Genomic DNA, 24715 nt, shown 5'->3' with positions numbered 1-24715 from the left:
TTATTGAAATTTTATAGTATGCTTTGAGGCTTGCTATTGCTAACATGTCAGAAATTGCCTAACCTACCTTTAAACCCAGAACTGGAGAGTTTTACTGGAGAGGCTATACAGGAGAGATTGGATTTCTCAGAACAGGTCAATTTGACAGATTTTCTGAGAACTGAGAAAAGTATAAAAAGAAAAGTTTTTCAATGTTTTCACTGACCAACATAATCGTATTTTGTAAATATAAACACATATTGATGGTGATGGCTGCAACACACTACAAAAAAGTTGGGACAGAGGCAAAATAAAAGTGAAAAGATTATAAAGGTTAGATTATCCAACTCGTTTGAAACAGTCCACAGTGAGCAGGTGTATTGGTAATAGGTGAGGGTGTCAAAGGGAGCTTCTCAGTCTTTGCAAGCAAAGATGGGTCACTTTGTGCCAAATATCATGAGAGAATGGTCAAACAATTCAAAAATCACATTTCTCAATGCAAGATTGCAAAGAATGTATGTCTTTCACCATCTAGCACACATTGTGAAAAGATTCAAGGAATTCAGATAAATCTCAGTCTGTGTAGGGCAAGGCAGTATACCTCTGTTGAATGTGCGTGACCTTCGAGCCCTCAGATGGCTCAGATGCTAATGTGTTAAATACAGCCACATGTGCTCAGGAGTACTTTAGAAAAACATTTTCACTTAACAGTCTGCCGCTGCATCAAGAAATGCCACTTGAATCTCTCTTATGCAAGGAGAAAGCTATTCATCAGTTCAGATGGTCTAGAAGACAGTGGAAATGTGTGCTGTGGTCTGATGAGTCCATGTTCAGCTTGTTTTTGGGAAAAACAGACATCAAGTTCTCAGTCCCAAAGACTAAAGGGACCATCCAGACTTTCATCAGCGACAGGTGCAAAAGCAAACATCTGTCCTGGTATTGGGGTGCATCAGTGCAAGCTTTATGGGTGACTTGCATTTGTGTGAAGGCATCACTGTGTTATTATAGCCCTTGTGACAACTTCCTGTAAGATAAATATCACAACTAGTCCCCATCTTCACAATACATGCAAACTGGGGTGTTTTTTGTTATTATTATTGAAAGGCGTTTAAAGTCCCTGACAGTAAGTTTGCTGGTTTGCTGATGTGGTCTTGCAACATGCACTTACCCTGTCTAGAGTCATTTAATTGACCCATCTCTCATCATGCATCTGTCTCAAAGAGTCTGTTTTCAATTCACTGGATACTGCAAAACATTACAGAGAGAGTGTAGTAGTCCTGTTTCACATGAACACACTGTAGTTATTGTAATGACACTAACTAGGTAGGTACTAACCCTGAACCTACCCCCAAGCCTTACACTACTCAGCACTTGTGGGTAAGTACACTGTACATTGAAAGTTCACATACAGTAAAGAGCAACCGAGAGTGTGAGAGAAAAGTTTGACAGCTTTGTGTTTCAATATTGACACAAGTGCTCCCTCTGCTGCATCACAGAGGCATAATGTGGCAAATGTGGTTTAAGATAGAAGACTAGGATAGATATCTCGGGTTTCTCAGAATCTTTTTAGTCGTCAAGTGGTCACAAAATATCAGATACTGAGATTTTGTATGTCACGTTTTTGTATGTTTCCCATTCATTGCAACACATGTTGACGTGTATTCACATATATGACTGTATGATAAAATCATGAACATGAAAAAGGGGCAGTTTTAAAAGGTGCATTATAACAAGGGGACATGCAAAACACTATGAATATATGAATTCTGAAAATCATGTTTTTTTTGGTATTTATTTTCATTTTTATTGTTAGGCGGTAATGGCTAGAATGGAATTTTCGCTTCGCGAATAGAACGAACCAGTGCAATATGTTGCTGCCATGTGCCTCGACGGCTTCCGTCAGTTGCGTTGTCAACAGGACCAAAACAGAAAACACCAGCAGCGACAGCAGCACACGGGGGCTTTACTTCTGGTCAGTTCGTTGGCCATCAGCTGACACCTCACCTGTCCGGCTGCATTAACCCTGCCACGTCTTAGTTAACAGCAGGTAAACGGAATGCACGCGATGTTTTTATTTGGATTTACGGCGACTGTTTAAAAGCGCGAGAACAGTCGCTGCTCATCGGCACTTTAAAACTGAACGAAACTGACAGGGGGAATGCGGTGATGCGCCCAGCTATGCCCGGCGCTCGTCTTCCCCATATATATCCCCCGATATGTCCTGTTAGTTGAGTATTTTATATAGGATGGGATGAATTAAGTACAGTTGCGTTATATGCAGCGTTTAGTGTTATTACAGGCGGTCAAGAGACTAGTTTTCCCAGTTAAAGGAAACTGGGCAGCTCTTGTGCCTGGAGCCACTCCTGTCCCGTTAGATCGCCATCAAAACATTCAGCACACTGTAGTGATGTGCTATCTGTCAGAGCTAATAAGGTCTTTATAATGTTCAGACTGTAATAATGGAGGCCGTGTGTATTTACGCTAGTTCATCCGGCTCCATATTTGGCTGTTTTATAGACTGGTTTTCTGTTTTTGTGCTTTAGTTTGGGCAGCACCAGCTGGTCCATGTTAGCAGCTTATGCTAGTAGATTATCCTGACATATTCACCAACCTAAATGAGATAACAAACCATCCGACCATTAATGAACACTATGAGCGATCACTATGAGAGAGTGAAGATTGAGCTCCAGCAGATGAAGGCGGTGGAAAGCGAGGCCGCGGCCGACGAAGAGCAGCTGTCCCCGGCCTCAGTGTCTTCAGTCCCCGCTGACGCCTCCTTCGCGGCTCGGAGAGACATCTCCAGAAGTAGCATCAATGGGAGAAGTCGGAGTAAAAGTAGGAGCAAAGCTGACGGTCATGAGAGACAGGTGAACGGCAAACTAATGTCAGATCTGACGCCACAGAAGTCAGACTATTCACAGGAGAAAGGACAGAGCCGTGCGAGCAGCGAGCAAAACATTAAAGGTACGTTAAGGCTTTTAAAGGGCAAAACGGCGGCTAACGGTCACGTTGAGTCATGCCAGAGACAGACGGAAGGGAAATGCGAGCACCATGGCAAAGAGGACGGGAGCAAGGTGGCCAAAAAGAGGAGAGCTGTGACGGTGGACACCTCCAAAGCGAAGACGTCGCTCGAAGCGCTGAAAATGAGCATCAGACAGCTGAAGTGGAAAGAGGTGAGAGCACCCCTATGTTCTGACACCTGACAAACTTTGACTTATTTACTTTTCATCCCGATTTTATAGCATGCCAGCCGTTGATAAGGGAATTCTTGGATTTGGGTTTTAAAAAAGTAATTATTTATTCCTTTCATTTTAAAGTAGCCTGGCTTGACTTAGCAGATTTTAAAGGGGACATCATGAAAATCAGACTTTTTCTGTGTTTAAGTGCATAATCAGGTCCCTGGTGCATCTAGTAGGCCACCAACCCAGAAAATGTGAAAAGTGACAACCTTTGTAGAAAAGGTTTTGGTAAATTGGACAAGTAACTTTGTTTTGGTAAGCCTTTCTCTGCAAGCATGTCAAAAAATAGGCCGATCAGATTTTGCTCCCCTTCTGACATAGGAAGGGGATCTTATTATAATATTACCGCTCCTTAATCTGCACTTTTCCACCCACGGCGCCACTGTTTTGCCGAATTTCGACCCCTAGCCAAATTATTACACCCCTCGTTGAAGTCAGTACTTGATTGCCTAATACTAACCCCACCCCTAATCCTAACCCCTCCCCCACAACTAATCCTAAACCTACCAATACTAGGGGGGTAATAATTTGGCGGGGGTCGAAATTCGCCACAACACTGCCATTTGTCTTTTGCAAGCGACAACAGTGTAACCAGTTCTAACGCAATGGCAAAAGTTCGAGCAAAGCATGCCATCTCTCACTTATGCTTCAAGTTCATCCTTGTGGTATTTTGACCAACATATGTCACAAAGGTGTCTTATAAAGACCTCAGGGAACTGTGTCAACTTGTGTAAAAGTTAAACATGACGGTATATGCAAGTCGGTGAGATGAATCAATGTAACTCCACAACAACTAGGCTACATAAATGTATCCACTAACCATTCAGAAACGTCCAAGTGCAATCTAAAAGCTGCAACCTCTTCCTGCCGCAAGGCTGCCTTCCTCTACTGGTTATTTCGGAGATTTTGGATGAGTGAGATCATTTGCATGTTTTGTTATTGTCGGTGTTGTGCTGAATTTCCAAATGATTACCCCCCCTCGTTGAAGTCAGTACCTGATTGCCTAATCCTAACCCCTCCCCCACAACTAATCCTAAACCTACCAATACCAATACTAGGGGGGTAATAATTTGGCGGGGGTCAGAATTCGGCATGTTTAATAATAATAATAATAATAATAATAATAATAATAATAATAATAATAATAAACCTCACCCAATTTAAAAATTCTTAAAGTTTTAGGTCTGACAGTGTAATTTATGCTGAATAATTAGTTTTTATGATTGTTAGAACAAAACGTCTGGTTAAGAAATGTGTACTATCTTAAAATTGTATTTTGCAGGCTTGGTTAAAAGTTATGGAAATGTTATAAATTCCTTTACTACATTACTATAACGAATGTATATTTTATATGAAATGGTTATGTTTTTTAATCTAAAATATTTAATTGTCTTGGTATTTCTTTCAAAACTCGTTAGACAAAGTGATTTCTAATATGAGTACTTCTGAATGCATCAGTCAAAAGCCAAACCAGTTCACACATTTATTTGATTGATTCCTTAGCAAATCAGTCTATATATTGGTCAGAAAGTGTAAGAACCAGTGGATGCAACACTACCTGTACAGAAGCTTAACTGCTGCAATATAAAACTAGTATCAGTTTTAATCCTGCAGTTATCCCTGATGTCACATAAGCTCACCCCTCAGACCCTTAATAGTCTTACTGCAGGAAGTATAGTAGATCTTTCATTTGCCCTTCTTTAATCAAATGATGACCTACAAGGCTGAAATACACTACACAACTTTTGCATAGATTGGGTAGTGTATGATGGCCACAGACTAATCTAGTTGTTAAATGTTTAATATTTTGAGCCAAAAACACATATTGCTTAATTTGCTATGTGTCTTCTAGCAACATGGCGCATGTTTCTGTATAATTTTGTTGTGTTTGGAACGACTTATAAGACTAGTAGTGTGTGATCTTCAGTCTTTTAATGTATGATGCCAGTTTTTCCTCTGTAACCGTTTTCAAAGTCTGCATTGTATGATGCCTAGTGTTTGGAGCCTGTTCAGTCGTGTATGTATTCCAGTCTTTATTTGTCTCTGAAAGATCTCACTGTTCCAAATATTTCAAAGGTAAACAATTCTGCCTGGAATTGCAATACTTTTTAATGTATCTGTTATTCTGTAACTACATAATATTATTACAAATATACTAGATGAATCCATTGGACGTATCTGCACTTTTTTAGGCTCCCACAATGTAAACAAACACTTACTCATGGCCTGTAGGCTTAATATTTCAACAGACATTACCAGTCTTTAACCTTGTCCTTCCACACCATTTGAAGAACACCCATATATGGTTACACTTGACCGTTTGTGTGAAGTCACTCTGCATTAAAAAAAGAAATGCTCATAAATACATTGATAAACTGTCAAACTATACTATGCATGACGTTCTGTGTGGTGCACAACACCTGGCAGGCTGGAGGTAGTGAACGGTCCTGCTGAATGAATGTCTACACCCCATTCTACTCAACTACACTGAAACATTATGAGCCTTTGTAATTCAAAGCTGCCTTGTTAAAGGTCGGTTTCAAGTTTAAGCGTATCCATTATACCTTTTATCCTGTCTGCTACAACAAAGGCTGATTCAAGGCTAGGAGGAGTTCCCACCTGCAGTTTTGAAAAGTTTTGAAGACTGTCATTTCTTGAAGTTATTTAGAAACGTATAGATCCAAAGATCAATTGTGGCAGTGAGAGACTAAGTATGATATAAACTGTAAGCGGTTGAGTAACCCTAAACCAAACCCTAATCGTAACTTAGTACATGTAGTTAATTAATATTACTCAGTACTTATTTGAGTGAGTGCAATGTAACCAAGTCACCTTAAAATAAAGTGTAACCGAAACACTCGCGTGCGTTATGTCTCTGATAGACAGCATGTTGAAGCCGCTCAGGCCGGCATTTTCACCCTCTTCTCGAAAAGCGATGACTCATTCAAAACATCTGGTAGGTAGTTTGGGTTTTCCTGGAAAAATGCAGATCCTGTTGTAAATAATAGTGAAAAATCCCTTTTTAAAACTGTTGTTCCATTATTAAGCAGATTTTGACTTAGTAACTGGTAGCGTTGTCAATATCATAAAGGGTGACACTTTATTTTGATAGCATACTTTTAGACAATCTACCAACTTTGCAACATGTTAACCAACTGTCATTAGAGTATTAGTATACTGAGGGTATAGGATTAGTAGAAGTTGACATCTTCTTGAAAGTTACAGTACTTATAGTAAAGTTACTTACAGTTGAATGCATGTATATGTATGATGTGTCTTCAGTGTCACATGATCCTTCAGAAATCATTCTAATATGCTGATTTGATGCTCAAGAAACATTTATTATTATCAATGTTAATAACAGTTGTGCCAGTGTACCCATTGTACAGTTGTACAATATAACATTATACACTACCGTTCAAAGGTTTTGGGTCAGTACTATATGTACATTTTTTTAAATCTATCTATCTATCTATCTATCTATCTATCTATCTATCTATCTATCTATCTATCTATCTATCTATCTATCTATCTATCTAATATATATATATATATATATATATATATATATATATATAGTGAGGAATGAGGAAAGTGCTTTTCGAAAGGACAGTTCTGACTCATGAGATGCATTGATGATATAGTGTATAGGTTGAATTGAAATGATTTTTTTTCTCCAAGTTTGGAAGATTTTGGCAGACAAGTTTTATTCTCATTGTTTCGTGACAGTTTCACGTGTCTTTTACCTGCTAAACAATTCCAAGTAACTTAATTTAGTTAAGGCTAAAGGTGATTGGATTGAAAAGGCATGTCCCCATTTCCTGACCTGCTCCACTGCAACTCTGACAGAGCGTTAGAGTCTTTACTAACCCTACTGGGAGCAATACATCATGATGCATCAAACAGATTTATCAAATAAAGCTAACATGCTAATATTCTGACTCAAATTGAATGAACAATGACAGAATGTTTTATTTTTGGGTGAAATTCTGAAATCAGTCTGAATAAAGGGTTAGGGTTAGGATATGAAGATAATTATGAACTAGCCATTAGTGCAGTCAGTACACTAACAATACGTGCTGGTGGTCACTAAATCTGACAGATGTGTACATCAATATTTATCCAAAGAAGGCAGATCTAGTTGAACTGCCCAGTTCAGTTTTACCCTGCCTCAATATTTATTAAAACATAATGCAAGAAGTAAAAATAAAAATAAAAATTGTGTTTCAAGAGGGAAAAAAAATGGAGACCATTTTCGTTTATGCCAGTTTCATGCAGTGATCTATCAAAGTCACACGTGTGCATTAGTGCTGCACAAAACTGCTGTACTTCAGATTAAAGCAACTGGAGCGAGTAAAGGTCAATTGTTAATTGTTTTGGTCCGGCCTGTAATGTCTGTGTTTTTGAACACACACATGTTGAGAGAGACAGCGACTGAGCATGGTCCGCATGTGATCAGCCGTGTTCAGCTTAATGTGCTTCTCTTTGGGAGTGTTTCAAGCTCTGTCTGGTTGCCTGTTTTGATCCTGTCAGTGTCTCAATGATTAAGACAATCAGGTTTAATTGTGGATACTTGCAATGCTGACGTTGTTTCGAGAGGATCGATCCTCACATAAAAATATTGATACCAAATGTTGCAACTAGTGATTTTCTTACTTATCTTGGTGGAGAAATAATGAACGGGGGCCGTATTCACAAAGAATTTTAAGGCTAAAAGTAGCTCCTAACTGGCGAATTTAGGAGCAACTCCTAAAAATAATGGGCGTGTCACTCCTAACTTTAGGACTCCTAATTTTTTTCACTAAGAGTATAATTCATGAAGCATTTTAGCCCTAAAAGTAGCACGTCTGGGACAGCTTAAAAGAAGTCGAGAGGACTCCTAACTCACTAAGACCTATTCACAAACCGCTTTTTGTGGCATTTCACGTTGCGATGTTTTGAAATGCGTATGTGGCGGCTACAGGAGCTTCCAATCGCGAGGGAACAATTTTGCATTGTAGGCATAACTAGGGATGCAATAACGTCACCAACAACAACCAAAACTAGGCTACTCATTGCATGTAAACTAATTGTAACGTTTCATTGTGAATCAAATTAAAATGTTCTTCTCTTTGCAAACGTAGGCAGAGGCATATAGTGACAGATTAATTCAATAATGTTGCAAAGATATTGCATCAATCCATATGTTTCATTAGGCTACTAGGCTATTTGTTTTGCCTTACTCTTTATTCATTTAGGCTATTTATTCAGTTATTCATCATCTTCCGTCCTGCGCACTACTTGTGTAGCACACGCATTCTCAGACCTGTCACCTGTCACTCATCATCGTAGGGGAGGTGTTAGGAATCATTCCCGCGTTACAATCATCAGCCAATCAAGGTGGTCACTTCAGTCAAGCTCGTGCATGAGTAATGACATCATCCATAGCAACGAAGACTCACTCTTAGTTTAGGAGTTGTCATTTTTCTTTACTACGAGTAGGTCTGAAAGGCGTTGTGAATAACTTTTAAGATAAAACTCCTAGCTAAAATCTTTTAGTGCGATTTAGGAGTACTCCTAGTGGTAAGATAAAATGCTTTGTGAATACGGCCCCTGATCTCTATTTGAATGAGAGCTGATATTGACAGAGATACACTTATTACAACACACTATATTAAAGGCACAGCTAAATGTGATGTTTATGTGAAGATTATGTGAAGATAAAACTTTTTTATTTTAAAATAAAAGTTATTATAATATTTTAGCCTGTTAAATGCTAAAATGATGGCTTTCAATTAAACTGTTAAATGGCTATAATTACTCATTTCATCCCAAGAAATTGAGAAAAATCCCTTTTAATAGAAACATCAGTAGCAGCATTCAGTGATACGGCCTTCATAGTTAGTAAACATATGCCATTAAACAAATTAACATCTTTATGTTGTTTTTATATTAATGTAAAGAGATTAATTTAAGAGATTCAGTGTGAAAATATGTATAACAATATGAAATATGTGATTAATTACAGAAAAATATATAGTGGCAGCACTAGTGGGGACATTTTCACAACTGTATACCTGTAAACCTGTGGGAACTCCTAATCTGTTCACAGATTTCAGGTTTCCTCTGTGCACCAGGTGACCAATATAGGAACACCTCCTCACACTCCATTAGCCTGTTAAACAGTGACACGATCCTCCCAGAATACAGCTCAAGACACGTAACCTAGCCTAAACTAAGCACACTACCTGCATCCTGATTAGTGCCCTTGATAACCTGCATCACGCTCCGCACACACTGTAGCCTAGTCACATATACAGGGTCTCAGAAACGTGATCAGCGTAAAGGCCCGTTCACACCAAGGTCGAAAAAAATCTAAAAATCGTTCTCAATATTTACAGAATAGCTGAGTTCACACCACAGCTATAATGATAACAGCACAGAGAAACGTTATCATTGGAATCACTTTCAGAACAATTTTATCCAGCTGATGAATGATAAAAACATTGACAGCCAATCAGAATCAATCCTGCAACAATGAACTGGAGAAATTAAAGTGACAGACAAGCACGTGCTTAGAATAAACAGACTGATATCGTCCGCTGGTGTGGACGCTAATATAGTTATCTTTATAGTTATCGTTCTTGGTGTGAACGGGCCTTAATGGACCAAAATCGGCATCAGTGGTCTGTATGACCACATGAGATGAAATGCATTTTCACTTTAGCTGTAAATTAATGATGGCACATATCTAAACAATGCCTCTGTAACTGACACTAGAAGTATAACTGTTCCTACAATTCATGTAGAGTGTAGCAGCCCTCAGCCATAATGTATACACTAAGTAGGATAGAGTTGTTCACTAAAATAATTATTGAAAAAAGATTTTGGTACAGTTAGTCGTAAACGTATTGTTTTTTTTGTATCCTTGTCAAAAGTAGTGTATGACATTTTTATTGTGTTGTGATTGATAGTTCTCCTCCTGTCTCAATTCTCTTCTTTCTTTTGATCCTGCAGTTTCCGATAGGTAGGCGGACAGCCTGTGATATCTACTGGCACGGTGTCTCGTTTCATGACAATGAGAACATCGTCTCTGGGCAAGTCAACAAATTCCCAGGTAAACTTCACTAAAAGTAGGTCTTTAGAGATCTTGTCATAGTCGAAACATCATCTCTCGTAAGTCAAGTCTTTCCCCTCCAGCGATTTAAAAAAAAGTTGCTAGCCAGTGCCAGCATTTTTGAGAATTTTCACAAAACTTTCATAGCCCCCAGAATATTTTGTTGTATGAATATATGAACATGCAATATGTTAAAAGAAAGAACCGAGCCTCTGCTTAAAAAAACAACAACAATAAAACAAACTATTTAGATATTCTAGGTCAGGGTTCACCAATCTCGGTCCTGGAGGGCCGATGTCCTGCAGAGTTTAGCTCCAACCCCAATTAAACACACCTGAACCAGCTAATCAAGGTCTCACTAGGCATACTAGAAACTTTCAAACAGGTGTGTTGGAGCTGGTTGGAGCAAAACTCTGCAGGACGGCGGCCCTCCAGGACCGAGATTGGTGAACCCTGTTCTAGGTTCATGCATTCTTTTTTTTTATCAACACTTGAATGTGGGTAAGTTTCATAAAAAACAACATTTTGAACAAAAAGCTGAGAAAATCGCGAACTACAACGTGCATAAGCAATGATTTTATTGCTTGTTTCTGCTCCTTTTTTTGCCTGTGTTTTGATCAGGAGATTCTGTACTCTTTCAGAAGATGTGTAATAGCGCCCTCTACCGTATAATAGTGAAAACACGGAAAGCCGGAAAATTCCGTCAATGGTGGGGAAACGGTGTCTTATAAATGACGGTAAGTTCCGTCAATAGTGGGGAAAGAGTTAATGAAGACACTACTATTAGCAATTGGGACTGTTTCATTCATTTTTTTCTTATTCCCACTCTGATAATATCTTAAAATTCTAAGAAAATTCTAAGAATTTAAATGATGATGGGATCGGCTATTAAAGGTCATTCAATAATAATTTTAAAACTAGAATGGTATTTGCTTTCAAAATGGTTAATCTGGTATTACCGGTAGCTGGATGGCAGGTGGTGCTATGCTGTACTTTTTGCTGCACAATTATCTATTTGAACTAAAAATTAAACTGAAAAATAAACTGATCTGACTAAAAAATAAAAGGAAATAAAATGATTACTTTAAACACAAGGATTAGTTCTGCCAAAAATAAAGGAAACGTGCAGTGTGGTGTTAGAGTAGAGAACATAGGGAAATCAGCAACAGTGCACATAAAATTTTTCTACATGTTGTTTTAGACTAATTTAGTTTTTAGCTTTTAGGCTCACTCAGATGTGGGATATTTTCATTCGTTATTACAAGCAGGTATCATATTGTTCCTTACCATGGCAACTGCTCATGTGCTTGCTTTAAACACGCTTCTCGTCTATGAAAATTATTACCATATTATACCGTGACAAAATAATTCAACAGTGAATATCTAAATAATAGCTTTGGTCATTTAAGGAGATTTTCAACATTAAACAATCTCTTTAAAGCATTAAGGATGAGGCTGTTGTAAATAAAGATCAAAACAAATGATTGAAAAACAGTTTCAATGTCATGAACTGATATAACAAAGTATATATATATAAAAAATTTAAAACGTTGGATCACAGAGTTGAGTGATCTGACCTGTTTGTGTGGTTGAAGACGACGTGATATTTCAGTAAGGTCGACACAAGCAACAGACAGATTTACTGTTCTGTGGTTCTGATTCCTGTGGAAATAAATATGCCGTTTCTTGTTTCAAAGATCAGTGTTCATCTGCTTCCTTAACTATAATTACTAAAACGGAAACTAAGTATATAAATAAACCAAAAATATGAAATGTATTAAAAACAAACCAGTACTAGCTTTTATCAGAAACATTTACTTTGAAATAAAGTTAGTAAGTCATTTTGTGCTTACTTTTAGAGGCAGGTTCTCAATCATATGATGAGTATTGATCACTGGACTGTTCTAGTTTTCAGCAGTGGAGTCATTAAGGAGTCTCAGGGGCTGCTGACTCATGGGTTGGATGTAATATGGCTGTTTTCATAGCTGTATTGACAGTTGCTTTCACACAGACAGCATGTCCAAGCTGTGTGCCAGTGTGTGTGCTATGAAGCCATTGAAATCAAATGAACAAGTGATTTAATGAAACTGCTGGGAAACAGGGAAATCTTTTTGAGAGAATAATGTCCCAGTAGGGCCATAGAATGATGGGGAACTGCATCCGTTCTCTGACCTTTGTGCACTTTCTCTTAGACTTCACTCTGTTTTCTCATCAACTGTCCTGTTCGGTCAGCAGGAATGATAGAGATGCTGCGGAAGATAAACCTGAGTCGTGCCGTGCGGACCATGCAAGAGCTGTTCCCGGAGGAGTACAACTTCTACCCACGCTCCTGGATACTGCCCGAGGAATACCAGCTCTTTTCCACACAGGTACAAGCTCAATGAAATGGAGTAACAAACTCATGCAACTTATTAGAGTCTATTTGTGAAGTCAATAAAGAGGACATTTACAGGAGCCACATCTCAGTCAAAGTGTCTTCTATTAGCTGTCGTCCCCTGCAGTGTTTCTCAGTGGTTTATCTATAGGTAGATTGCCGTGGTAGTAATTGGTCAGGACAGAATCACAGTAAAACCAGGTTAAGCAGTTTAGTGGCCACTGGCCAGCAACAACTAATTGTGAATGACAAGTTTGTTACAGGATCTTATAGTTACAGGATTTGCATCTTCAATCCCCTTCTGCATGTCACGGTTAGCTGTGTGCTTTATTTGTTCAGATGAGCTGCTTAAAGGGGATTTTCTCTTACACTGTGCGTTTAAATCAATTTAGTTTTAGAGAAATTATTAGTTGTTTATATTTATTATTACATGTACATGCATATTTTGTTTTGAGCTTGAGCGAGGCAAGACTTTAGAAATGAGAAAAGCTGCAGAGGGCAGCAAAGATCTGCGGGAGGAGCAAAATATTTGCTGATGCATGCTCTCTGAAGAAAACCATTGCATTAGTTGGAAATATGAGGTTTAGTTTACTTACCATAATGATATTTGTGGACAGTCACGAGCGCTCATTGCCTTTAAAAAAAGTATTACCTTTTTAGCAGAACAGTTGGATCAATATTGTTTACTTTGTTTATAATCTTGAAATGTTGTGTTATCATTCAGAGCACCGGAGACTGCTAAATACTGTTCATGTTAACCATTTCAGACCCTCACTTTAGTAAGACAATGATTTTGCGTTAACTTTTATTTATAGTTTTCTCAAAATAACTTGCATGAAATCTGTGTGTATATATAGCTATTCAAAATAGTTAAAAATCATTTTTCTAATAATGTTAAATTAAATGATCACTTTTGGTTGATTATAATTAAGGACAGAATTTAGAGTAGAAATAAGGGTTAATTCTTTGCTGGGATGGCAATAGGCTTCTTTGATTTTTGCAAGCATATTTGAAAAATAAATTACTGTGCACCTTCTACTTTTGTCCTCTCTTTTTTTTTTTTTCAAGATTCGTCTCCTGAAGGATAACGATTCAACCCTCAAACCCACTTTCATCGTCAAACCGGACAGCGGATCCCAGGGCGACGGCATCTACCTCATCCGTGACCCTGCTGACCTTCGGGCTATCTCAGGTTCTCAGATCAAACAAGCCGTTGTTCAAGAATATATCCAGAAGCCCCTGCTCATCGATAAGTTGAAGTTTGATATCCGCCTCTATGTTCTGGTCCGCTCGTTGGAGCCTTTAGAGATCTACATTGCTAAAGAGGGTCTGTCCAGGTTCTGCACAGAACCCTACCAAGAACCCAGCCAGAAGAACCTCAGTCATGTTTTTATGCACCTTACCAACTATTCCCTTAATGTGCACAGCGGGAACTTTGTCCACTCCGACAGCTGCAGCACGGGCAGTAAACGCACCTTCTCTAGCGTCCTCTATCGCATAGCATCTAAAGGAGTGGACATCAAGAAGGTCTGGTCAGACATTATTGCTTTGGTTATCAAGACAGTAATTGCACTTGTGCCTGAACTGAAGGTGTATTACCAGGCAGATATACCACCTGGAAAACCAGGACCGACATGTTTCCAGGTATATTTGCAATGAATTCTTTTGTGTTTGTGATGCGGTTTGCGTTTAGGTGTCCTACATATAGGTCATTCAAATGCGAAAAATGAGCACACACCCATATGCTGTTAACTATGTTTTTCCTTCAGCAGGCGACCCCTAATCCTCTGCAAATCGCTGGTTTTCGAAGTCATTAAAATCTAAATAACAGAAGATGATGTGTCCCAATTTTAGATCCTGGGCTTTGATATCCTGCTGATGAAGAACTTGAAGCCTGTTTTACTTGAGGTCAATGCCAATCCCAGCATGAGGATTGAACACGAGCAGGAGGTGAGGGTGCAGATGTTCTTTGTGTGATTCAAATAAACAGGTACTTTGGCAGAACTGTTGTAAAGATTATAGTATATATCATCATGGTACATGTCCAAAAAAAAAAAACATGGTATATACTACTGTTATAAAATCTGGGGCCAGTAAGATTTTTTGTTCAAGAAATGAATACAATTAAACTGATCAGTAGTGACAGAAAAGACAATAAATAAATAAATACATTCTGTTCTTTTGAATTCTTTCATTCATCAAAGTATCCTGTAAAAAAAAAAAGAAATACATATCATGGTTTTCACAAAAACAATCAGCACAACTTTTTCAATATTGATGTTATGAAAATGAATATGAAATCAAATCAGCATATTAGAATGATTTCTGAAGGATCATGTGACACTGAAGACCAGTAATGGCTGCCGAAAATTCAGTACTGTTTTTTCTGTACGTTTGATCAAATAAATGCAGCCTTGCTTAGCACAAGACTAACCAACCGACTAAAATTAAAACATTAGTTTTTGACTAAAAACATTGAAGGCTCTTACTAACCCCCAACAAACATTGACTGCACTTTAGTTTACAGACTGAGGATGTAAACATGAGTTTGTTAGCATGCTGATTATTGACGCCAGACTGTATGTTACAGGTGTCACCTGGTGTGTATGAATATGTCCCGAGTCCAGTAGATGAGGAGGTGAAAGTGGGTGTGATCAGAGACACGCTGCGGCTCATGGACCCCGCTCAGAGGAAACAACACGGAACGTGAGTCATAGGCTTTAAAGGGATAGTTCACCCAAAAATGAAAATTCTGTCAGTAATTACTCACCCTCATGTTGTTCCAACCCCGTAAGACCTTCGTTCATCTTCGGAACATAAATTAAGATATTTTTGATTAAATCTGATAGCTGGATCACTCCTCCATAGGCTGCTAGGTGACCGAAACTTGCTGGCCCAGAAAAGTTATTAAAGAGATCGTTAATATAGTCCAAGTGACTCCAGTGGCTTAATCTTAAGTATATCAAGCGACGAGAATACTTTTTGTGCGCAAAAACAAACAAAAATAACGACTTTATTCCACTTTTCATTTCCTTCTCTCTGGGCCTCTAGTTGGTTCACGTAGTGTTTTTGCGTCGCGCGTCTGTGTTACACGTCACCACGTAGGCTCACAATTGGCCGAAGCTGGTCATGTGTGTGATGCGTCTGACGTGCAACACAGACGCGCTGCGCAAAAACACTACGAGGCCCAGAGAGAAGGAAAGGAATAGTGGAATAAAGTCGTTATTTTTGTTTGTTTTGGCGCAAAAAGTATTCTCGTCGCTTGATATACTTAAGATTAAGCCACTGTAGTCACTTGGACTATATTAACGATCTCTTTAATAACTTTTCTGGGCCAGCAAGTTTCGGTCACCTAGCAGCCTATGGAGGAGTGATCCAGCTCTCAGATTTCATCAAAAATATCTTAATTTGTGTTCCGAAGATGAACGAAGGTCTTACGGGGTTGGAACAACATGAGGGTGAGTAATTACTGACAAAATTTTCATTTTTGGGTGAACTAACCCTTTAAGACTTTTGGGTTAGTTGATGGTGCAGTGTGTATTTGTGTGCGCAAAAAGCGCATGCCAACCAGTGCATGTTGTCATCCTCGTGGAGCTGAAATAATGGCTTGTTGAGCTGCAGTCATAAGCCTTTCAGATGGGAAAATTAAATTCAGGAAATCCTCTGATGGAATTTAACACTTGTGTGGCCACTCTTCCTCTCTCTCTCTCAGTCATGGAAATGCGGATGGCCTCGTGCCCCATGAGCGGGATTGTGTCTCATGCATTCATCCTTTTATTGTAGCTCATTGTACACGGCCACACTTAGTGAAAAGTGTAGACACTTCTACACTTTAGTGTCTGGGCCTGGGGGGAAATAAAAGTCAGGCTGCCATTGTTTCCGAGGAAAGTGTGGAGTCAGCTCAGAGTTTCATTGAGACGTGAGAGTGGAAAAGACTCTGTGTGCACATTTCTGTTTAATATCTGCTAATTTAGCCTTTAGATGTGCATGTTTTATGATCTAGCACAGTTGTCTGGTTTGTGGTGTTTAATCATGCTTTTCTTTCTCTGTTTTTGAATTATTCTTACTCAAAACTGCCAAGTATGTGTGTGTGTATATATGTATGTATAGACATGTTCACATTTGTTCTGGAAGATAAAATAACTTAATTTTCACTCATTATCCTGTACTATTAGTTCTTAATTGTTTCCTTCTCAATCACAGTCTTCACTCTTCAGTCTCATTCTTCAGAAATCATTCTAATATGCTGATTTGGTGCTCAAGAAACGTTTCTTATTATCACAGATGAAAACTGTTCTGCTGCTTATTATTTTTGTGGAAGCCCTGATACTTTTTTTATGAAAAGAGTTTAAAAGTATAGCGTTTATTTTAAACAGAAATGTTTTGTAACATTAACCATCTTAACTGTCACTCATTCAATTTATTGCATCCTTGCTGAGTAAAAGTATTTCTTTCAAAAAAAAAAAAAAAATCGTATTGACCCCAAATCTTTTAACAGTTGTGTTTCTTATTTACACCTAAAGGCTGCATATTAGTAACTAAATGATACACGCTTATATTTAATATTTTAACTAATCCGGTGACAGCTGTTGTACAATTTTTGTTTGAAAGTATACAATGGCTATGATTGTTAATGTCCAGCTTTGGACGATTTAGGGATTCAAGGGTGCGCAAACTTGTGATTTTGTTCATTTGTCTTGTGAAACATTTACATAGGGTATGTTATGCAGATTCTTCTGGGCAGCAGTAAACAAAGACAAATAATAGTTGTTCTTATTTAAAAAAAAAAAAAATTGCTAAAAGTCTTCCAAACTCTGTAAGGGGTATGAAACCCTTAGAAGAAAAAAAAAACGTACTCACTAAAACTTTTTTTCCTGCAGACTTCTAGTTCTTACAAGGAGTATATTAGTGTGTCATAAATACATTTACATAAACAAATAAACAGTCTCCCCTGTAGGAATGTCTCTTGTGGTCGAGCAAACAAACTCATATTGGCACAAAAGATTGAATGAATAAAATAAATCAAGGACACTCAGAGAGAAAGTTCTTCATGCTCAGTCACAATCTCTTTCATCTTATAACCTTATTCAGGTCAACCTGAAATAACAAACCTTCAGTGCCGGTCTGAATCTACACGCCGTGATCACAAACTCTTCTGATTCGCTTCCTTTGATGCTTTTTTAAGCTATGCCGTCCTGAGTACGATTGTCACGGCTAATGCTGACAAGTAGACAGTCACTAAGGCTTTACGGAGCCTTCACTAGTGTTGTATAATGACAGTCTATTCCTCGCAGGGCTCTCAGTTATATTTGTGCTGTTCCTCTAGTGCTGTCGATCACGTGTCTCGTTGGACCAGTGTATCGTGCGCATTTTCAGAGGCTTCTGTGGGAAATGAGCTCAGATGACCCTGAGGCAATTCCATGTTTATATTCTGTCATGTATGAATATGTTAGACATACAGTATCTAATGAGATTATATTAAAAGTCAAACCATTTTTTTTGGCTGTTACAGAGCCTCCGGCAGTCACGGAGACAGGTGCGATATCTTCCAGGAAACATTTCAGGTTCAGGACAAGTTAAGCTCAGTCGACAGCATTTGTGGCATGTTTATTACCAAAAAACAAAGGAAGTGCTTCTATAAAATTATAAGCTTCAAAGAATAAAAAAGAATACCATGGTATTTTACTAATAAAAATTCTCCTTAACATTTTGAAGAACATGTTGAAATGATTTCTGTTGATTGTATTAAGTTTGTGGAGCAGAACAAACCTCTCAGATGGTGAAGATGGTGTATGTGCGTGCTAAAGGTTGTATGTGAGAGAGAAGACTCTTCCCGTCTTCAAGTAAACCTATTAAGTGTGTTAGTTAAGTCATGTCAGTGTCATTAGCACTTTTACCCTAAGTCTCGAGCCACAACCTTCAGGTCAGAAGCCATGGAAGTGCATCTCCTGAGTTACTTACACCAGTGCTGAAATGCAGTCATCTACACACAACAAACTGCTTTTGGTTCCTCGGCCATCTGGGCTCAGTGCACGTGTGAGAGGACTGCAGTTCGCTCCGTTGGTTTTGTGATTGTTAAATAATTGTTTTTCATTATGTTGTCCTCGGGTAAGTGAGAGCGAAAGAGGGGTTTAATGAGAGAAAATTGTAAGGCTTGTGGTTTGTGATGCTATTCACTGAGGATTACTGTTTTTTATTATAATTTTTTTTTTAGTTCTTTTGGTTTGAAATTCTCCAATTCTCTATGCTGTTATCACAAAATCTTGTTTAGCTGTTTCTACCTGTTAGCTCATCTACCATCTTAAATGTGACAAAATATAAAAAGCGACAGGAAGAGAGAGAGAGAGAGAGTAACTTGGTACAATATATATTTTATTGCATAGGACACCAGTTAAAATGGTTAAAGTTTGCGTGGTTATAAAGTTGTCAGTTTTACATTATAGTTTTCACAATTACGATTTAAAAATATATATTTATAAAATATATTTCTTTTTTTAAATGCTTTATTAATTTTTCTGTTACTTGAAGAAAATATATAAATGTATAAATATATAAATAAAAATATATGTATATAATAAAATATGTAAAAAAATTTTTTTGGTGTACATATATATACAGTATATATATATATTATATATATATATATATATATATATATATATATATATATATATAAATAATGAAGACTTCAGATGCAAAAGCCTCTAAGTGCCATCTGAAATTTTCTTCTAAAATGATCATTTTTATCAAGCTTGTATGTTTATGTTCAGTTATTTCACTTTAATGGCATTGAAAATTACCTATTAATTGTCATTAAAGTGAAATTACTGAAACTAAATATACAAGCTTGATAAAAATGCTCATTTTAGAAGAAAATTTCAGATGGCACTTAGAGGCTTTTGCATCTGAACTCTTTATATACATACATATACACCGCTGCTTCCTCAATTTAGAGATTCAATGTTGCAGGTCTACACAAAGGATTTTGTGTGTGTGTGTGTGTTGAGTTTAACCTTTGTTTCTGTGCCAACAGGTTAAACACGGGGGGCGGTTCACCAGAAGACGCTATTGCTGTGGAGACAGGAAGTGATGAGAAAGAAAGCTTGATGGATTCTCTTCCAACTTTGTGTTTAAAACAAGTCTTCCCCAAATACACCAAGCAGTTTAATAACTTGCGGGTCGTGGAACGCATTGCTGCCATTTTCCTGCGCTTCCTTGGTGTCAAAGGAACCATGAGACTGGGGCCGACCAGTTTCCGAACCTTCATCAGGCAAGTCATTAGTTCCTGTAGCTCGACTGTTAGAGGATGGCAATAGCAAAGCCAAGGTTCAAACCTTCAAAGCAACATCTGTCAAATGAAGACATGTGAATCTAACAACCATTACACTGATTGACACGATTCTGCTTCTGTAGAGCCTCTTAGTGTTTCCATTGTCAGAATAAGGCAACATTGAAGTGTCACGTACCACATTAATCGAGTGTCTCCTTTAGGAACTGCAAGCTGAGTAACAGCAGCTTCTCGATGGCTTCAGTGGACATCCTGTACATCGACATCACGCGCCGCTGGGCTGGAATGCTCCCCGACTCCAGAGAAGCAGGCAAGCAGCCCACCGTTCACGATGCAATTTACAGCACATCTTCACTCCTGAGGCTGACACACAATCAAAAAGCTGTTAAACAGCCTCCAATAAAAGACACATTTGCAACCATTCATCATAGCGCATTTCCCCTCACATGCAGTCATAAATGAGATCGTCAGGGGAGATAATTGACAAATAAATTCACTTCTTCTTTCATTTGCCCAGTACTTGTAAATTGGAAAAATACATGGCCAATCAACTAATGCCACATAACCAAATTTTCAAGCTCTGCCTCAATCTTTCATATTTTAATTTCTTTAATGTTTTTTTTTTTTCTTTCACTTTGAAAAGATACTTTGGTAAATGGGAACATTTTGCGTGCGTGCGTGTGTGTGTGTGTGTGTGTGTGCCAAAGCTAATGTGCCCACAAGTCATTTCTGCTTTTAAATGAGCACTGGTAATATTCCTTGTGATGGTGCATTAGGTTAGGTCATGCTAGCATCGTTTTCTTGGAGGAACGTATGAAATGAATAATGCATGCCAGGCCTTGCTTCTCCTAATCAAAAGAGAGAATGAATATATACTTGAGTCTCTGTGCTCCTAAATGGCCAGAGTGGAATGACGTGAGCTGAATTCCGGAACATTTCGGAAGGTTGCACTGAATTTGGTCATTAGCGCCTTGCAGTTGGGAATCAACACACACACTCATAGAAGACAAACTGTGTGGCGAGAGGAAAGTAATAACTGGTGGATAAGGTTGATATTTATAAATAATAGAAGTAGCTGTTTAAAAGCGGTGGTGGGTCAGACTGTTTATCCCCGAGGAGGAAAGGGAGAGATAGCGCTGCCGTGAACTTCATTAATAGTAATACATTTACTATTGAGGAATGCTGACTGGACACTTGGACAGAATACTTAAAGAAGGAAGGATTTATCGCTCTTTTGAGTTCCCCTCTTCACTCCTATCCATCCCAGAGCTCAGTCTGCTTCGTTTGACAGGATAATGTTGAGTTCTTTAAGCGCTCCTTCATTAGTCTGCTTAATGAAACCCATTTTCTCCTTCTGGGAAACAGCATCGCTTTATTAATTGTCGCCATCCATTCTCAATGTACACATATTTCTGACCAGCACAGCATGTAGCCTCTGTTTTATTTCTAGATGTATTTCACGGCTCCATCATGTCCGCAGCGAGGGCTCATTAACGCTCAGTAGATGTAGTCAGACAAGAGATCCGCATCCATCTTCAGGCTCAAACCCCCTAAGGGTTCCTGAGAACCTGAATATTTGTGATAACAGCAAGTGGCTTTCCGTTGAAATGTGCAGAGAGAATTTCACGGCTCTCTTTCTTCATGTTTAAAATGTTCAAAGTTTCTCTGTTTATACGAAAGCCGTCTGTATTTTTCTCCCTCGACTCTCGGGCTCAGATGTGACCTTGAGAATTCACTGCTGATGATTTGCACTTGCAGATGAAGGTTTTTTTTTAGCAGGAACATAAATATAGATTAAGTTTTCATCAGCGCGGAGATGCGTCTGAAACCCCGTACACTAAATAATACACAGATGAAGTTTATTATAATTAATAAACAAGTAGAGGGGAAAATCTGCCATATGTACACTTCTGATTAAAGCCTCTTACAACTTGGAAATAATGTAACTAATGGCTTTTCTCAAATCTTTCATTCTCCTGTCAGTATACTATTTAAATGACAAATTGCATGTATTGTCTTGTTTGGTTTGTATAGATTATTTGGCAACACTTTATTTTACAGGGTCATTGTTACATTACATGTTACATGTGTGGGCAACGAAGTTCCATGAGCCGATATCAAAGTTGGCACAAAAAGAACATTCTTATTTTCTTAATGCATGGTATTGATCTTATTGCAAATGATTCATCCATGCATGTTTCATTTTTTACTTTTTTTGACCATGTCATTTTGAATCAAAATGTCCTAACTGTCATAAGATCCCTCTTGTGCAGTACCCCACTTTTTTGTGCAATATCCTTGTAAATTAATTGAATCCTATTTATTCATATTATTATTCACAGTACTGTAAATATGTTCGTTATCTGTAAATGTTTATTCTGACTAAACCTATCTGTCTTTTTGACTTTAAACCAACACATGATTGTATATTTTAACTAAGGAAGCGATTTGTTAATTTTTGAGCATCTAATAAAAGCTCTCTCTCTCTCGTTCTCTCTTTCAGGAATGTGTCTTCAGGCATTTATTGAGGCCTTCTTCTACCTGGCAGCGCGCAGGTTCAAGGCTGTACCCCTGCGGGAGCAGGTGCTCTTATTGCTGGAGGTGTGTGAGGGGGCTCTCGAGGGGCAGAGCCACAGTGAGAAGCCACGGCCACACCGGTCACAACCGACTCAATCATCAGCGCCAAACACGTTCAGCTCCCCAGCACTGACACGCCGACACCATCTACGGCAACAGCCGATGCAACTCGCTGCTAAAGCAAACGCAGAGAACTGACAATCTCACACATACAAACAGTTCCATGTCTTCTGAGGAATGTCCAGAGGGCAATGCCATGTGCTTTTGAATAAGTAAACAAGAATAATGAACACAATGTCATAAAGTATAGAAGCCAGGATAGATTCACTCTCTGTGCAATAGCTCAAGTTGAATTGGTTCTACACAGCTCAGATAAAGATATTTCTTTCACCACACTACACAGAAAAAATGTAACAGAATACATCCATGTGTGTGTTCTGATGCCAGTACACTAACACTCAGGCACTTGTTTCAGTGCTAAATGTGCGGACAGCGTGTGTGTGAGCATGTGACTTGTGCCACGATGCTCCCATATGCTTGCCTTCAGGTAATGTGGGTAGTATTTGTGTGAAGCAATCACTGCAGGGATAACAAAGCATCCTTGTGAAAATATCCCAGGGATTCAGTTTCTTAAAGGGAAGGGATGCTGTCGTAACACCACTTCACTTCAGAAAAGCAGCTAATTATCTCAAATGGCCACCTTTAACTAGGCAGAACGACACGGTGGCCTTTCGTTAGGGAATGTTGTTAACACCAGGCATGGCACCAAGTGCACTCAAAGTTTACGAAGTTGTGTTTTATTTATACCCATAGAGATTTTATTATTTATTGTTTTTCACTTAAGTAATTTACTGAACTGCATGTAGAAATGATGATAGAAGGGGAAAAAATGCAAGGGTGGTTTAATGCAAGTGGACATCTCACAGGATTAGCACATATTTACACAGATCATTTAATATCACATTGCAGCTGCTGGCATCTACATATACACATTAGGCTTGACTGAGATGCACTTTTTATGGTCATGAATAAACATTGCATTTCAAACAATACACTGTATGGTTTCATTATACTTCTGCAGTTGTTCTCAGTGTATGCACACACACTCTTTCCAAAGTGTGGGATTGGTAAGATTTTTAAAATGTGATACATTTTGTCTTATTGATGAAAAGAACATTAAAAACAACAGCATTTATTTGAAATAGAAATCGCCATATATATATATTTATTACTAACCCAATAGTTGACTTATGTAACGTCATACTTTGGGTTCAGAAAAAACACATTTTATGATTTTGTTGCATTATGCTTGTCAAGCGAATGATTCAGTAATGAAGACAACAAAGCAGGGATATGAAATAACTAAATAAAACTTTAATTATTCTAGTTGCAAATGTACATAAATTGCACAGCCACAATTGTACAGTTCTTAACATGGACAAATTTCTCTGTACATTATTATTCTTGTCATTGTCCTAAAACAAGGCAAGGGTCCAGCCAATACTTTACTTTAAACATACTTACAAAAATCTTTTCTACAAGGATTATAAAACATACAACATATTTTAGGTACTCATTTATAGATTTTATATATTTTCTCTTTATATCATTTATTTCACATAGCTACTATTTCACATTGACTGCTTGAAAAAAAAAAAAAAAAAAACGATGCGCAAATAGTTTTACTTGCAAAACTTTCCTAAACTTTGAGAACTGAACTGAAGCCAGATAAAGACACGTCTGATGAAAAGAACTGAGACGACAGCAAAAAACTTTTTTTTATTTAATTTTCTAAAGAACTATTTTTTGACTCCCTAGTAGCGTCCCATGTGGATGAAAATAGACATAATGACTCTGCAAAACCTCAGACCTCATTAAAAGCAGAACATGAACAAACGGAGAAGTTGACAGCCTCTATGAGAGAAAACTTGTGAAAAATAAATATTGGTTCCCTTTTGTGCAACAACACGAGCCCCAAGCCGAGTTTAAAAGTTGATCAAATGCATTTTAAATGACCCTAGACACTGATCTGCCTTATTTAGACAGTGCTGAAGCATTTAGTGCATGCAAAACTACTTTACCAGGGCATCAAAAGACCATGTGATTGGTTGAGATATCTAACACAGTCCAATTGTTAATCTCATGACATTTACACTGTATGC

At 38.1% G+C, this 24715-nt stretch overlaps 1 protein-coding gene across 1 annotated transcript; it reads left to right on the top strand.

The window, feature by feature from the left end:
- The first annotated feature begins 1877 nt into the window (after positions 1-1877).
- ttll11 (tubulin tyrosine ligase-like family, member 11) lies at positions 1878-24266 on the top strand. Its single transcript, XM_079870862.1, has 9 exons — positions 1878-3152; positions 10215-10314; positions 12550-12683; positions 13757-14332; positions 14543-14638; positions 15279-15394; positions 19722-19958; positions 20180-20286; positions 22480-24266. Exons 1-9 carry the CDS (start codon positions 2622-2624, stop codon positions 22749-22751), a joined length of 2169 nt encoding a protein of 722 aa, XP_079726988.1. The 5' UTR covers positions 1878-2621; the 3' UTR covers positions 22752-24266.
- Positions 24267-24715: the final 449 nt, after the last annotated feature.

Source organism: Squalius cephalus (assembly GCF_949319135.1).
Source record: "Squalius cephalus genome assembly, chromosome: 5".
Taxonomy (NCBI): domain Eukaryota; kingdom Metazoa; phylum Chordata; class Actinopteri; order Cypriniformes; family Leuciscidae; genus Squalius; species Squalius cephalus.
Note: the sequence above shows the minus strand (reverse complement) of the source record. Positions and strands in the feature narration are given on the sequence as shown.

Bases quoted from the DNA above. Each gene is read 5' to 3' on its own strand.
- ttll11 (XM_079870862.1), top strand. From the start codon at position 2,622: ATGAACACTATGAGCGATCACTATGAGAGAGTGAAGATTGAGCTCCAG. The intron at 12,684-13,756 runs GTACAAGCTCAA...TTTTTTTTCAAG, and splicing joins ACCAGCTCTTTTCCACACAG to ATTCGTCTCCTGAAGGATAA. The intron at 20,287-22,479 runs GCAAGCAGCCCA...TCTCTCTTTCAG, and splicing joins CCCCGACTCCAGAGAAGCAG to GAATGTGTCTTCAGGCATTT.